Here is a 16,216-nt window from a genome sequence, read left to right on the forward strand (position 1 = left end):
CATTTCCCCCATGAAATAGCAGTGACGACCTCCTGCCACAGCAGCTCTGCAGGGCTGCAGTCCTCACACTGCGGTGTGCAGCCGGACCATGCTCATCGTCCCTGGCCAACTGGCCTCAGCAAGCTTTCCTCCACTGCTAAGTATATAACACGATGGACTTTTCACTTTGTAAATCTCCCTTGGTTCTCTTTTTAAGCACAAAAAGTATCGTTTCTTTGCCTTCATCTGAAATTTGGTTTGAAATTGTTAGTTAAAACCTGCCACAGAAGAAAGATCTGCTCCAGATGATCGCTTTCATTAGATGGGAAACACAGCCCACTTAGCTGATGCACAGAGGGAGCCTGTGGGCAGGACCCTGCACACACCACAAAGTGAACCATCCTTGGTTCACTGGCAGGTCTCGGTTTCATTGGGTTATGGGAGCCTTCATGAAATGCTAAACCAGCTCTACCTCTGAAGAGATAAATGCTTAGTAAGTAAGATGCTTTACATTCAAAGTGCTAGAAACTTTTCTTTGGGGGGGAATAATTCTTACACCATAAAATTCACCATGTTAAAGCATACAATTCAGCGGTCTTTAGTATTTTTACAAGATTGTGCAACCATCATTATTATCTAATCTCAGAACATTTTCATTACCCCCAAAAGAATCCCCCTGTACCTTACACAGCCAGTCCCATTCTCTGCTCTACACCCCCCCCACCCCCCAGCCCTCCTTGGCAACAATTGATCTTCTTGTTATTTTCAGATTTGCTTGTTCTGAATACCTCACATTGATAGAAGCACAATATCTGTTCTTTTGTTGTTTATTTTATTTCACTAACCATAATGTTTTCGGGGCTTGTCCACACTGTAACACGTGTCAACACTTCACTCCTTTGGGTGGCTGAGGAATATCCCATTGTATGGGTACACTCTGTCTTGTTTATCCACTCATCGGCTGATGGACATTGGAGTTGCTTCCACTTTTGGCTATTGTTACTAATACTGCTATGAATACTTATATACAAGTGTTTATGTGGGGGTTCCGGCCAAGATGGAGGTGTAGGTAGAAACCCTTCACTTCTCGCACAAGTGTTTATGTGGACATGTGTTTCAGTTATTGGATCTATATCTGGGAGTGAAATTTCTGGGTCCTAGGGTAATTCTATGATTGACTTTTTGAGGAATTTTGCACAGTGGCTGAACCATTTCATATTCCTACCAAGTAGTTTCCCTTAGAGTATACAGCCTTTTTGCATGAAGTGTTGGGTGCCTGAAGTGTTGCTGGTCTAAAGCTGTGTTAATTCAATGAATAAAAGCTGGGAGAACAGAGGTAGGTATTAAGGATGTCTCATCCACTCTGTGATAGAATTTGTCTCTCACCTTGAGCCCTGGGAACCCAGGGGTGCCGTGCTGGCCAGGATCTCCTTGGAACCCTTTCCTTCCTGGCTCCCCATGGTTGCCTGGGAAGCCCCTGGGTCCAGGTGGTCCTGGAAGACCCCTGATGAACTGATCATCGGCACATTTACAGTCCCCATAATCACCTGCAAAGTGAGGGAGAGGAAGGACTAGTTATTACTCACAAAGTGTGGGTTAAACCTCTTGGTTTTGCAGGGACAGGAGCACAAGCGTAGTGGGGGGTGGGGCTGGGGGTGAGGGGAGGAGCGAAGGCAACGCCACATTCTGTGGCCATCAACTACTCTGCTCTTCACACTCACACGTGTGGTGGGAATGCTTGTCCCATTTCCTAGATGAGGAGTGTGAGTTACTTAAGTGTGCAGTCGTGGTCTCCTCCAGATGCAGAGTTCTAATGCAATGTTTACTAAGGATACTTAACCAATGGGGCCATTTACAGAAGTGTGTGCAGAGTAGAGGAATCAGTGACGGGGCCTCAGGGGCGAGGGGAAGGGACAGTGTTCTAGGGTCCAGGTGAAGGGAAAGCCATGGCAAGAGCCATGCGCTCAGAGGCCAAGGTCACGGGTAGGCAGAGAAAAAATGCGCCTCCTCTCCGCTGCTGTTTTGCCATGGCTGGACTCAGAGCCTGGTGCTGGTGGTAGGGTTGACTTCTCAGGGGAGAGGGGGCCAGCAGGGAAGTGATGACAACCGACGATGGCTCAGTGGGGCTGAGTTGCACAGTCGTACACAGATGTCACATCCCTGCAGTCAGCCCTATCCACAGTGGGGCACGTACCTGTACACCCCACATGTACCACAAAGGTCCAGATGTGGTTCAAGTGAGGGACAGGAGAGCTGAGCAGGCATCACTGCGGTCCCTGACAGCCTCACAGGGAAGGGGCCGCTTGGGCCAGACCTTTCCTGGAAAGGGCACTGAGCTAGGGGCAGTGTCCCTGAGATGCTGGGCAGGTCTCATCACTCCTCTGAGCCTTGGCCTCCTCACCCATTAGCTAATCCCTAACTCAGGGAATCACCCTTCGGATCCAACCAGGTGATTTCTCTACAAGTACTCTGCAGTGGGCAGGTGCTTTGCAAATACTTGTTACATTGCCTTGGAGCTGAGCACTTAGATTTGAAGTCAGCCTAAGAAATGACTGCTCATCTTTTTTGCCCAGTGCTGGGTTCTGCACTCCCTGAAAATTCAGAGACGAAGTTGGCAGAGAACAGAGAACGGTGAGCAAATGATTGCCAGGTCCACTGAAAACGTGGCAGACACCACCTTAGTTGCAGTGAAGTGTCCATGAAAGAAAGGATGCCCAGTGGGGAACTAGGGGATCATGTTCATTTCAGAACAAGTGAAAAGGGTGAAGTGTACTCAGATGGGCCAAGTCATGTCCCCACACCTTCTCTATTGTTCCCAGATACCCCTTACCTTTCCCTCCTTTCTGTCCGCGAGACCCAGGGAAACCTGGAGTCCCAGGAAAGCCCACTTGTCCTGGTGTTCCTTTAAGGCCAAAAAGGAAACCTACGGAGAAAATCCACAGGGGCAGCACGTTAGCGGAGCCCAGGGGACCCCACACGTTGCCAAACCCTGTACTGGACGGTTTTCCACCAGGTCTCCCAACAGAGACTAACGAAGTCCCACACACTCTAATTCCACTCCCAAACTCCTCATCAGAAAGAAATGAATACTGTTTTGTGGTCATTGCTTTCAGGGATGGATAGAAATGTGAGAGCCTATGAATTTATTTTTTCTATTAAAGTCTAAAGATAAAAAACTTTTGTTTTGAGAAATGAGTCCAAAGCAAGGTTTTGATTTTTCGCCTATGTATTGGGTTGGCCAAAAAGTTTGTTTGATTAGGTTTTTTCCGTGAGATGACTCTAGTAGTGCTTAGTTGTTTTTAACTTTAGCAAGAAAGGTAAAAACCACTGAAATGCAAAAAAAAAAAAAAAAAAAAAAAAAAAAAAAGACTTGTGCAGTGTATGGAGAAGGTGCTGTGACTCACTGAATGTATCAAATGTGGTTTGTGAAGTTTTGTGCTGGAAATTTCTCTTTGGATAATGCTCCACAGTCAGGTAGACCAGTTGAAGTTGAGAGTGATCAAATTGAGACATTAATTGAGAACGATCAAAGTTATACCACACAGGAGATAGCCCACATACTCAAAATATCCAAATCAATAAAGTTATTGGTGAAAATGAAAAGTGTGTCTTTTATTTTATGGAAAAAAAACATTATGGAGTTTTTGGCCAACCCAATATTTTGCAGTTCCAAGACTATCAAAAGACTTCTGGTTTTCCAAAAGACAATAAATATCAAAATTAATTTGGTGGCCTGGCTGGTGTGGCTCAGTGGACTGAGCACCAGCCTGCAAACCGAAAGGTCACTGGTTCGGTTCCCTGTCAGGGCACATGCCTGGATTGGGGCCAGGTCCCTCATTGGGGGCATGTGAGAGGCAGCCAATCAATGTTTCTCTCCCTCTCTTTCTTCCTCCTTTCCCTTCTCTCTAAAAATAAATAAATAAAATCTTTAGAAAGTAAAATAAATAAATAAATAAAGTATTTATTTAAAAAAAATCAATTTGGTTCCCTATTCTGTCTTCTCCTGGGAACGGGTTCTCACTTGAACATACTTCTCTCCCCATACATACACTACACACACATGCACACATGGAGTTTGTGTAATTAATGTGGATAACTTGTGAACCATCTGGATTCAGTGTGGTAACCTCCACCCCGCTGACCCTCACGCCTTTAACTGGGATCAGGGTACTTCTGATCCGCTGTCCGCAGGGCTCCAATAATTCCAAGCAGAGATATCTGGGCAAAGGTGTAAGAAATACAAGCTAAAAGCTAATAAAATTCCCCAAGTCACCTTTGAGAGGAGCGCCATCGTGTGGTGGGACTAGGGCTGCACATGCCCAGGAAACATTGCTGAGTGTGGAATTGGAGTCTCCCTGACTCCTGTTCTCTTCACTGCTAAACCCTACAGTGCTCATAGCCCCAAAGATCCAACAAAACTCCTCCAACAAATTAAAATACATGCTGCCATACCCACCTTTTGGTAACTGGGAGGAGAGAAGGAGGCAATTATGGAAGCAGAAAGGAAAGGAAAACACCAATTTTAAAAACTTCTGCTATCTGTTTGGAAAAATGATACCAGAATTTCAATATCAGAAAGCCCCAAGGTAACTAAATGTTTATGGAAAGGTGGCAATGACTACTGTTCCATGTAATCTGATCTCACTACACATTTAATATAATCTCTCTCATCCATCCATCTATCCATTCATTCATTAAACATTTCTCTGGCGCCTACACTGTGCCCAGCAGTGTGCTAGAAGCTGTGTATATAGTTGGAACAAAACTGACAGGACCCCATGGAACTTACTGTTTAGATGTGGAGGTGCACATCAGACACACCTCAGTCAATAGACCAACACAGAATTTCAGATTATGGCCAGTGCTGTGAGAAGCTCAGAGAAAGTAATAGGGATACTGGGCAACAGGAAAGTCATTTCTGAGAAATTGACACTTAACTTAATACCTAAAGAATAAAAGCCAGCCAGCCAAGAGGGGGTTGGAGGGAATGTTCCCAGGTGAGCATAAACTTGTCTAAAAGCCCCTGAGGTGGAAGGGAAACAGTTACTGGAAGGTGATGAGTGAGGAGTGGAATTGCAGAAAGGGAGGTGAAGGAGATCATGCCAGCCTAGTGGGCTAACAAATGGGGTTTGGATTTTATCCCAAGGGCAATAGGAAGTCATTAAAGGGCTTTCAACAGGAAAAGTTACACAACCTAATTTACATGTAAAAGGGACACACTGGCTGTGTAGTCAGTTACCAGAGAGAGGAGGAATGGAAGCTGGTCGTGAGTGGGTTGGTTATTCTGGCCGACTAAGCATGAAACTGTGGTGGCTTCGATGATGGAGGTAGTGAAATGATGGGCTGATTCAAGATTCAAGAGGCAGAATCACTAGGACTTGGCGATGGATTTGTAGTGTGGGTGAGTGAGATGATACAGCGACCCCCAGGGACCTGGCCTGAGCTCCTGGGTCTGCAGAGATGGGCGAGGCCCAGGTCTGGGGCATGTGGGTGGGGGAGATGGGGAGCAGGAGATCCAGAGTTCTGTTCTTGGCACACGAAGTTGGAGATGTCTGTGGTACATACACTGGTGACTATGTGATGAGTTAACAGTTTGTACGAATTTGGAGCTCAGAACATGGAAATGGGCTACAGACATGATGAAGGAGTGGGGGCAAAGAACTTGTACTTCGATTCATGTGAATGGGTAATTCACTTAGGGAGAGAGTACAGGGAGAAAAAGGGGTCCAAGAATGAACTTCGAGGAACTCCATCATCTCCTGGACGGATGGGTAGAAGGGGAAATAGAAGAAAGAGCCAGCAGACTATCCTCCAAAAAAAAAAGGTCATTGAGATAATGGTGGGGAAGACAGTGGGAAAGCATCATGGAAGGCTGGAGAAGGCAGTATGTGAAGTGGGGGATGTCATCCTTCTTGTTGTCAACTCTTGCCACCTGTTCAGGTGTAGCTTTGGTTCTGCATGGGCCAGGAAGACAGATTATTATCGAGTCTGCTTAAAATTGTTGATTAAATAGCGGAGAAAGGCTGCAAGTCAAGATGTGAGGCCTCTGCCCTGGAAGAAGGTGTCTGGAACTCACTGCCCGACAGCTTTCTGCCCTCATCTGCTTCCAGACTGCACCTCTCCGGTGTTCCCCTGAAGGACGGATTGTGCTGGGGCCACTGTCGGGCAACCCTTACTGTGTAATATCCATGGGACTGTTGCTACTCAACAGGTTGAGAAAGTTTTGCCCTTCTTCCATCACCAGCCTTTTCTGTTCACATTACAGAGCACCTGCTACGCCCTCATCGGCTGCCTACTGCATGGGCTCACGACATCATTTAGCAGAAAGCTCGGGTGAAAATAGGGCTGTGGCCATTCAGCCTCCTTTGTTTCTGTCCACTCACCATCTGGTCCCGGTGGTCCAGCAGGCCCTTGGAATCCTGGGAGTCCTGGCTTCCCTGCAACTCCTGGCGAACCGGGGTAGAGCGCAGGGATGCCCGGTTCTCCTATGAAGCCTTTGGGTCCCATTTCACCTGGGGTGCCTCTCCGCCCACCTGAAAATCCAACAGCAATCAGCAGCAGTGTGAAACGTGTGCTATTTAACAGCCATGCTGGCATTCCCGCCCACGGGAGCCCTCTGGCAGGACTAGGCAATTTAGAGTCCATTCAGGAACTTAAGGGGTAGATGCCAGTGGTATATTTCATCTCCATTTTTCACCCTCAAAAAAGCCCCTCTTCTTGCCTTCAAAGAATGGCCTGAGGGTTGCTAACAACACGGGGCAGCAACGTTTGTTGACTGCCTATGCTCTCCCCAGCCCGCTGACAGAATCATGCTGGTTACTCATCAGCAGCACAGTGTAACCTAGTGGGAGAGTTACTGTCACAGGGCCAGTCGCTCTGTGACAACAACCAAATGTGGCTGTGAGACGGATTACAGCTGCTGAACCCAGTCTACGAGAAAGGGCACCAGCACCAACCATGCTGTGCAGTTGGTAAGGGTCCCCAGGGGACACACTTTTGGTTGTAGTTTCGATGCCAAGGAACCACGTTACCTTCACTTATGCCGGATGTGCCGGGCAAGCCTGCTGGGCCGGGGTCACCTGGCAGACCCTGTGTTCCTGGCTCCCCACGGGCCCCTGGAAATCCCGGGTCACCTCTGCCACCTGGAACCAAGACAGGCCCCACAGTAAGAACAGGGCTGTTGTCTGGGACTCACGACAGATGTTCACCGTTTCATTGAATGCATGTTTACCAATACCCTGCACATTGTGTGAGGCGTAATGGGGTCCAAGTGTTTAATACATGATCGTCCCTGTTTTCAAGGAGCTCATTCCCAATCAAAGAGGGGGAGATAGGATTCCTATAAATACCATAGGTACATAATGCCAAAAAGGTACAGAGTGGCTTCAAAGGAGGGAAAGATTATTTGGGGGGAAAATCTGATATTGAGGGACCATGGAGAATAAAAACAACAGCAGTACATTTTCGAGCTATTGCTATGTGTGCTAGGCTCAGCACGAAATGCTTTACATATATTTGATTCCCATAAAGCCATGTGGCATGGAGAGTACCACAGTCCCGATTTTGCAGAGGTGAAGCATTGTGCTCAGGGGCATTCACGTTTCCTAGAGCAGGTAACCTGACAGTTGAGTTTTGGACAGGGGTGACATTTGAGGAGATGGGCAACAAGGGAGGGAGCGGGCAGAGAGTGGTGGAGGGAAGGGCATCAAGAGGGGAGGTGAGTCCAGACTGAAAGCACAGAGCCGGGAGCGCTACGCAGGACTGGAGTGTCGGGTTCGGGTGAGCACGGGTGGTGGAACATCAGGTTGCATGAGGATTTGAGTCTAACATGAGACCAGTGAAAGGAATGATATGATTGGGAATCCTCCCATGCATGAGGCAATGTGCTTCTCTTCCTCTGAGCCCCAGCTCCTGCCTAGATAGGGTTTTTGTAACTCTTTGCTGGATGAGTAACATATGAATGCTTTTACAAGCCTTATCCACAAATAAACATAAAGTGGCATCGCTAAGTTCTTTGGCATGTTGGATAAAGACACACAAAAGTAGTCTTTAAACTGACACATGGGTCACACCTAGGCAGGACAGTGAGTCCTTGACCCCTGGGCATATATGATAGGGGTGAGCTACTGGGTACAGGAAAGAAGCATTGGAGCACCTTTATTTAAAAAATCCCATCCTTTAAAATCTGTATCTGATGTGTAAGTTTTAGCATGTATGTCATTTAGTCATTCAGGTAAGTTGCCTGGGTCTGTTCTAGAAATTGGGGATACAGTAGTGAACCACGCAGGCTAAAGTCTCTGCCTTCCTGAAAACTCCTATAACATGGGCAAGTCATCCATCCATAAATATACGTACGATTATTTGGAGGAATGCTCAAAACATTTTTCAAAAACATTATTTAGAAAGGGAGCACACTCAGAACTGTTGCTCTTACCACAGAATTTGAATCAAATTTCAGTACGATCTTACCACCTGGAAGGCTGCGCTAAGATGAGCATGAGCCACAACACATGAAAAATCCTTCATGTGCACATGGGTCAACTGGGACACTGGAGCGTCTGCCTAGGTAGTTGTTCATGTTCACATATCTGGGGAGTTAGCTCCTTGAAGTCTAAAAGGATGTGACTGTCTCCAAGATTAGAGCTTGTGATCAGTACTGGGTTCAGACTGCCTAGCAGAAGGGCGTGTGCACCTTGGTAGCTTTGGAGTAGAGACTTGGGAAGGTGGTTGGGCCAGCTGCCATGGAGGTGTGAGGTGCAGAAGGACTGGATTTCTTCAGGGACAGAGCAGACGGCGAAGCCAGAGCCTGCACAAGTATGCAGCACTGGAACCATTTCCCAACAGAAGGGTCTCACCTGGAAAGTGGGGGGCACTCTCTCAGGCAGAGGCAAAGTGAGGCTCTCCTGGGATACCACATTGAAGCCACGAGGGAAGGTGCACACAAAACAGGTTCTACAAAGCTGTGGTCTGAACATCTTTTGTTTTACTTAGATAAATCTTCCTTGAAAGTTCATGTCTCTTGAACTTGGGCTCATGACTCTGTGCCCCTAACAGAAGAGAATGCACACTCTCAGGAAAGAGAAGTTGCCTACAAACCTTTAGCTAGAGAAGGATGGGGGATGTAGGGAGGTGGCCCTGGGAGGCCTCGGTCACCAACTTCTCCCTGGAGAAAAAAAAAAAAAAAGAGGAGAACAGAAGGATTTGAGACTGACCTTTTGGAGTTTTGGACCTAGCATACTCTTCTGAGTAATCGAACCATAAACTCTGCCTGGGGCTCCATCTCCATTATGCTGAGGCAGTAAGTCCAGACATCCCACACACACCGAGAGGCAACCAAGTGGGCTGTGCCAACGTCCCTTTGAAATCCTTGTCAGACACTGGACCCAGTCAAGAGGCTGCTTTCTGCAGGGCGGGCTGTTCCACTGTTGAGTTTGGTGTCCGAGTCACCCTGTAGGGTGAGCTGCGGGGGACTCAACACCCGGATACAATGCCATCTGGGTTGTAAGAGCTAATGACTTTGAGCCTCACTGGGTTCCACAGGCCTAACCACGAATTCCCCGACCTCACCAGACGTGGCCCCCATCCAGCCGGAAAGGCTCCTTCTTGGGCTAGTGTCCCCATTAGTTGGTGTAGCAGTACATCACCGGGTCCTCAGCTGACTGGGTTTCACTACCCTGCCAGCCCTGCATGGTCTAAACATGTCAGTCATATCCTCCCTGGGGAACCAGGGGTGCGCCACCGTCTTGTTACTACAAAGCCCTCCCATAGCCCTGCTGGTTCACTCCCCCCCAGGTGTAGCCTCCGCCTGCGTGGTATGTAGCATCTTAAGGCTGGGATATACGTGACTAACAAATGAATGTCTGTCTCATCTCTCCTGTGCTGGGTGTTGTGTGTCTGGGTATCTATTCTTAGATAGGAGAGACGCCACCTCCCTGTCCAACATGGGGAGTAGGAGGTCTTTAGAACACCCCCAAAGAGAGGAACTGAAAACCAAGCTCACCTTGGGTCCTCGGGGCCCATCAGGGCCTGGGTAGCCATCCAGTCCTCTGCTTCCCTGCGGGAAAGATGTTTGGTGCTTATTTTTATCTCTATAATTTAAAGGACTGACCAAAAGACTTTTATTATGTCTAATGAAATTAACAATAATTCATTAAAATCACCTCCTACCCAGTCTCTGTTTATTTTTTTCTGATTTTGGTCTCAAAAATATTTTTTTAAAGTTGCTTTTTTTAAAATCAGGATCCAAAGTCAAAACATGACATTTGGCTGGCGTGTCTCTTAATTTTCTCCTAACTCATAGTAGTTTCTTCTTCCTTCCTACTTTTTTAGTAACTTTATGTTGCTGCTATTGAAGAAACCAGGTTATTGGTATTGCAAATAGCCAACATGTTAGACTGGACCCACCTCATCCTTACAGTGTGTATAATGTGCTCCTCTTTCCCTTCTATTTCCTCTAAACTGGTTGTTAGATCTAGAGGCTTCTTTAGGCTCAGGGTCACCTTTTGAGCAAGAAGTGTTCGTGGAGGGTGCTATGTCCTCCCTTTGTACTGCACCCCTTCCGGAGGCACAGAGGCAGAGTCTAAGAGATTTTATAATCCATCAGGGGGTCAAGCGCTGACAACCTGATGCATCTATTAAAACCTTCCTCCCAGATAGGTTTTGAAAAATTTCCATTAACACTGAATAGGAGCATCAAAGCGTCTCCGTTTAGATTTTTTCTTCTTTATTGAAGAAAATCTCTAGTGCTTAACTATTGCTTTCTAATTCTATCAGCTATGCATCAGAAAAAGCCCTATCATATTTGGGTAGATATGTAAAGTTTTAAAAATAATCTAGAAACTTATTCCATCTTGCTAAAGAATATGTAAAGTTGGCCCCCTAAATTCAGAATGTCAGCTGCCAGTGGTAAAAAAAATAGACATTACATGATTATTTTATAAGATATTCTGAAATCTAGGAGCATGTAGGCTGGAAGTCATGTTGTTTAGAATGCAGTAAGATTGGCTTACGTTTGTGTTTTTCATGGTGGGTCCATAATTTAGACCGACTTTCTTTTACACTAAGTGAAACTGGAGATTCAAAAGTGAAGGTACCTTTTTCCAATAGGAAAGATGATCTCCTATCTAGAGGCCACCTCATGAGATAGGTTAGGGATCACTACAGAACTTGCCAACGACGGGGGAGTTGGCAACTAGGCATCCAGTCTAAGCTGTGTCCAGGGCTGACACAACAATCCAGCTCAAACAATACGCTGGGCTTTGTCACATCTACACACCATTCTATGCCACCAACACTGCTCAGCCATGCTGTGACATCATCAACAAGCAATAACAAGCATCTCCAGAACTAATTAAAGTTCTATCAATCCCTGGAGAAATGAGGGAGGGGTAGCCGATTCTTTGCTCCAGTAGAGAAAGAAATATTTCCCAGCATCTTCTCATTTTTGGTTTATCCTATTTTAATACGTTGTTTATGTTGGTGTTCACAGTTGCTCCTTGGAGCTGCCTTTGATTACTGGTTCCATTTTACAGCCTAAAACTAAAGCCTGTGAGTACAACTGAGATGTTAGTTGGGGAGTCATGGCAAGTTGGCAAGTAAGATAACACAAGGTAGATATGTCTACGGTGCAGTGTGGTGGTAACACGCAGGACGACTCAGCTGTGTGTGTATATCCTGGGCATTTCCTATGTTTGGAGTCGAGGAAACGATTTCCTCACAGCATCTGAGATGCCCCACTTAATTGGAAGCATCTGCATCTCCTCGGTTGTTGCAAGTGCAGAAAGCAGGCTGGAAAATGTGAGCCTGGGATCCCAACATCTGGGCCACAGCAGTCAGACGCTCCAGGGGGTCAGTGCCTGGTGAACATCCTGTCCTTCATTAACTTTTGAGTTCTAGGGGGTGGCTATGTTGAACTGCATTTTGAAAACACTATAATTCCTTAATGTTGGGTGTAGAAAAACAAATCATAATTATGATTTCACTAGCACATGGCAGGCAATCAAAGTATTAACAGTTGTACTTTAATTACATGGAGTGGGTTGCAACAAATTACTTTTAAATGTTAATGTTTGCTTTACTCCTCTGTCACTTTACAACACTTGCATACTATAATCCTCAAACTAGAAGTTGGTCTTTTGGCCTTTAGTTGGGGGTACTGCAGGGAGAGCACCTGGCTCTAGGCATACAACCTTTGGGGGTACTCCTATCAGTTACTAGTGAGAGGATGGGTGTAATTAGGGGCCATCCCTGGTTGAGTTTAAGATAAAAGGACGGGAATAGGAAAAATAACGTCAATTGGTGTTACAGGAAGGGATCAAGATTGGTACTCATTGTGAGTGGTCAAAATCAGAATATGGGAGTAAGACGCCCGAGTCTAGGGCTGGTGGAGGTCAGAAACCAAATCTGGGAGTCAAGCCCCTTCTAGCAGCAGGGGCACTGACAAGACCCATTGCTCACTACCATAGTGCTTATGGTTCTCTAGTCGCTCAGTGGAGCCATGAGCAGATGAGCAGGAGTCTGATTTGGAGGCCGAACCAATTATTTATTTATTTGTTTATTTATTTAAAAGTGGGTGGGGTGGAGGGCAGGAGCGGGGGAGAGAGAGAGAGAGAGAGAGAGAGAGAGAAAAGGAGAGAAATATCAATTTGTTGTTCCATTTATTTATGCATTCATTGGCAGATTCTTGTATGTGCCCTGACTGGGGACCGAGTCTGCAGCTGTGGTGTATCGGGATGATGCTCTAACCTGAGCCACCTGGCCAGGGCTCAATCAATTTTTAAAAAACATCTATTCCTATGCACCTATAAGGAGTGAATTATGCAAACAGTAAGCCAGGGGTACCAAGATGTGTGCGCCACGCTGTTGACTGCATGACTGTTGGACACAGCAAGCAGCTGGAAGCCACTGTGAGGGGCCTGTTAAGCAAACATGGTTCATCCATTTACTGCACTGCTATAGCTTAGTAGCAGAACTACGTGTGTGTGAACACACTAATGTGGCGTAATCTCTGAGGCACACTAGATGAAAAAACAAGTGGCAGAATGATACAGATATTTTTACTTTCTCTCATTAAATTACATGCATGTAAAAATACATGTCCTTTGTATGCCAGCACTCATCTGAAACGGTACCCACAGAGCTGCCTCTGGGCAGAATGCTGGGGGCCTGAGATAGGAAGATGTGCTATATATTCTATGATTGAATTAGTGAAAATAATGAATAGTGAAGATAATAAATAATTAATTAAAAAATCTATTTCTCTGTGTACTCTCTCATATGACCTAGCATTCAGACAATTCTAAGCCTGATCTGGAGTCACAGTACATTTCTCACATAGTGTTTTCTTCTCAAAAAATTGCCAAAAATCTGCCTACAGAACACATGGCAAAAATAGCTAATTGGGTCATCATTAAAGATAAACAAAGCGTGAAAATGTGTGAGGTCAGTTTGTAAAACATGCAGGTGAACCCCTGGTCACCATGTTGACAACCTCCCTAAGAGTGACACAGGATGACACAGAGGACGAGACTGAGACTGGAAGGCACAGAAGCGGAGGCTGGGAGGGGCTGGGTGAGGAGAGCCTGGAGGGGAGAACTGAAGGGCTGGTTTGCAAACATGAGAGAAAGCATTTCAAATGCTTGGGTCCAAGCATTACTTACGCTGTAGTACATGTAGGGAAAATTAAAAACGTTTTTTTTTCCCCGGGGCACATTTTTTTGTTCCTGGAATTCCGCAGTCTTTAAGTTTGAACTTTGTAAGAGGTTTCAGGCCTGGAGCAGATGCATGTATGCATCACACTTACTTTCTGTCCTTGTGCGCCTTGCTCGCCATCTATGCCAGCGTAACCCTGCACAGAAAAGAAAACAGAAGCAGTAACAGCTTAGGATATACAGCAACGTTTCCCAGAGGGCATTACTGTGGCAGCTGACGTGGACTAAAACATAACACTTTACCACGGAAGTACTGAAACCACCCGAAACTCCTTCTCTTTTCTGAAGGAGATGGCTCACTTCAGTGACACTTTCATATGATACATCATATCTACCACTTAAAGATAAATGGAGAAATTCGTAAAGATGGTATGAATGGTAAATATAACAAAAGGCCTGCGCTCCAAAGTTCTCATGAGCCTCTGTTCTTATTTTGGAGCTTGTGACATTTCTTCTTGTGGTAGTGGCTGCCACAAGGCCACTTTCTCTTGGTTTTGGCCACATTTCCCAGCTCACTGTGGCTGGGTTTGTCCAGGTGACTGAGTTCTGGCTGATGGAGAGAGGGCGGAAGTAGTAGGTACCATTTCAGGCCACCGTCTGTGAAAGAAGTCTGCCCTGGGGCATGGGAGGCACAGGTGGCTGAATTTCCTTGGGAGGAGACACTGCTCTGTGCCATTCCCAACCCACCAGGGATATTTTTGTTGGATTCTTAGGATAGCAAGAAATCAACTTCTTGTATGTTGGAATCAGTCTACATTTTTGTTACCACAGATTAATTTAATCTAATACAAGCAGAAATGTGTTTGTGTTCTGTTCCTACCTTTCTCCAAATGCACATACAGTTTTAAAAACCACAGTTACTGGGTGATAATGACAGGTCAATCTCATCTACTGTGGCCAGTGGACTACTCTGGTTTGGGGTGTGGAGGAGAATGGGAGTATGAGGCAAATAACTCTGCACTTTTGCTTGACTTTGCTGTGAACCAAAACCTGCTCCAAAAAACTAACGCTGATTAAAAAATCAAATCAAAAGAGAAGAAGTCACAATTATGGAACACAGGTTTTACCCGGAGTCCTGGAAAGCCCATGATTCCTTCTTCTCCTTTCAAGGAAATGCCCTAGGAGAGAACACAGAGACCTGAGGTAGAGGCCGACACTTCACACTTCACCTGATCACGAATTCCGTTTCTCAGCAGCCTGACTGTGGCCAGCCTGCCTCTGGGGTTCCCATTCCAGCTCAGTGAAATGGCAGATTCACCGGGATCTGTGAGTCTGCCTGGATCATCAGGTATAAAAACATTGCCTGCCTTCCCCACACGGTGAGTGATGATGCGGGAGGACAGGGAATAAACACAGGGGCAGGCGAGCCGGAGATGAAAGAGAGAGCGGAGCCTTCACCAGTTTAGACCCCCAGAACAGAGGCAGGGCCTACCAGCCCCACCACCCACACATCTGCTCTTTTAAAACATTTAGGTTCCTTTTCTGAACTTCACAAAGTGTTAATTAGCCGGTGTTTATTATGCAAAAAGGAAGACATTCTCAAACTATTTTCTGAAAATAAAACTTCATAAAAATCAATGATAATACTTTCTTGCTGTAGACAAATGGGCTGGAAACCACCAGTCACGAGGCCTGACGACCCCTGCGCATTCCATCAGGGCAACAGGGTCACCAAGAATCTGGGAACCACCGTGAGCAGAAACATCTTTATTGCTCGACTTACCACTCTTCCTTGTTCCCCCATGCTTCCTTTTTCACCCTGTGAAGAAAATGAAAAATAAGAAACACTCATCAATTTGAAAATAAGTAATATTTAAGATTAATCAGGGTTTATGATATGAAATTAAAAGTAATAAAACTTTAAACAATCATTATAAATGAAAGAAAGCTGTATTTTGCAGCTTCAAAATTCGAGGAAAACATGTGCACTATTTCTTCTGGACATTCATAATGTAAATTAAAGTGCATTATTTTTTATGTGACTTCATGGCTGTCTCTGTCTGTGTGGTTTCCTTTATTACTCCACAGCTGCAAGCATATACGCCGTGCTGTGCTGGGAGAATATGCCCAGAGAAGAGCCCTGACTTATAGTATTCATTTAAATAAAATATTACTAGAAGGATTCTCTGAGGAAAAGGCACATTTGGAATATATTAAGACCCCAAGCAACAGTGGCTTTGGAAAGAAACTCCAACTCTGTATGATCCAGTTTTTCATTTCTCTTGGTCTAAAATGGTGAAAGAAATGTACTGACTGGCTCATCCTTGCTCTCCATCACTGCTAAGATAGCACCCAGATCCCTGCAGACCAAGACTGTCCCCTGCAGGCTGGCCAGGTCCCAGGCTTGGACCACCTCTCTCGGTGGCAGAAAACTAAGGAAATGTGTTCTGGAAGCTTGAGCATCTCAGCGTGGATCGAACCTGCTCTGGTCTTGCTCCATCTTCAAGTCCTGGACAGAGGCCCTACCTGTCTGATGGCCAGGTCACCTCCAGGAGCCAGAAGCCCGTTCAGAATCCATCCTGATGACT

The 16,216-nt window shown here is 45.8% G+C and overlaps 1 protein-coding gene across 2 annotated transcripts in view; it reads right to left on the reverse strand.

The window, feature by feature from the left end:
• Positions 1–16,216, reverse strand: part of COL4A2 (collagen type IV alpha 2 chain) — a 183,858-nt gene that overhangs the window by 43,221 nt on the left and 124,421 nt on the right. For both annotated transcript variants that reach the window (XM_045186661.2, XM_045186660.3), the window contains exons 14-22: positions 15,412–15,447; positions 14,756–14,806; positions 13,781–13,825; positions 9,980–10,033; positions 9,076–9,142; positions 7,011–7,121; positions 6,363–6,512; positions 2,810–2,902; positions 1,366–1,526 (exon numbers count right to left, since the gene is read on the reverse strand). In XM_045186661.2, coding sequence (XP_045042596.2) covers positions 1,366–1,526; positions 2,810–2,902; positions 6,363–6,512; positions 7,011–7,121; positions 9,076–9,142; positions 9,980–10,033; positions 13,781–13,825; positions 14,756–14,806; positions 15,412–15,447 — 768 coding nt within the window. The remainder of the gene's footprint in view (positions 1–1,365; positions 1,527–2,809; positions 2,903–6,362; positions 6,513–7,010; positions 7,122–9,075; positions 9,143–9,979; positions 10,034–13,780; positions 13,826–14,755; positions 14,807–15,411; positions 15,448–16,216) is intronic.

Source organism: Desmodus rotundus, chromosome 13, assembly GCF_022682495.2.
Source record: "Desmodus rotundus isolate HL8 chromosome 13, HLdesRot8A.1, whole genome shotgun sequence".
In the NCBI taxonomy this organism is placed as follows: Eukaryota; Metazoa; Chordata; class Mammalia; order Chiroptera; family Phyllostomidae; genus Desmodus; species Desmodus rotundus.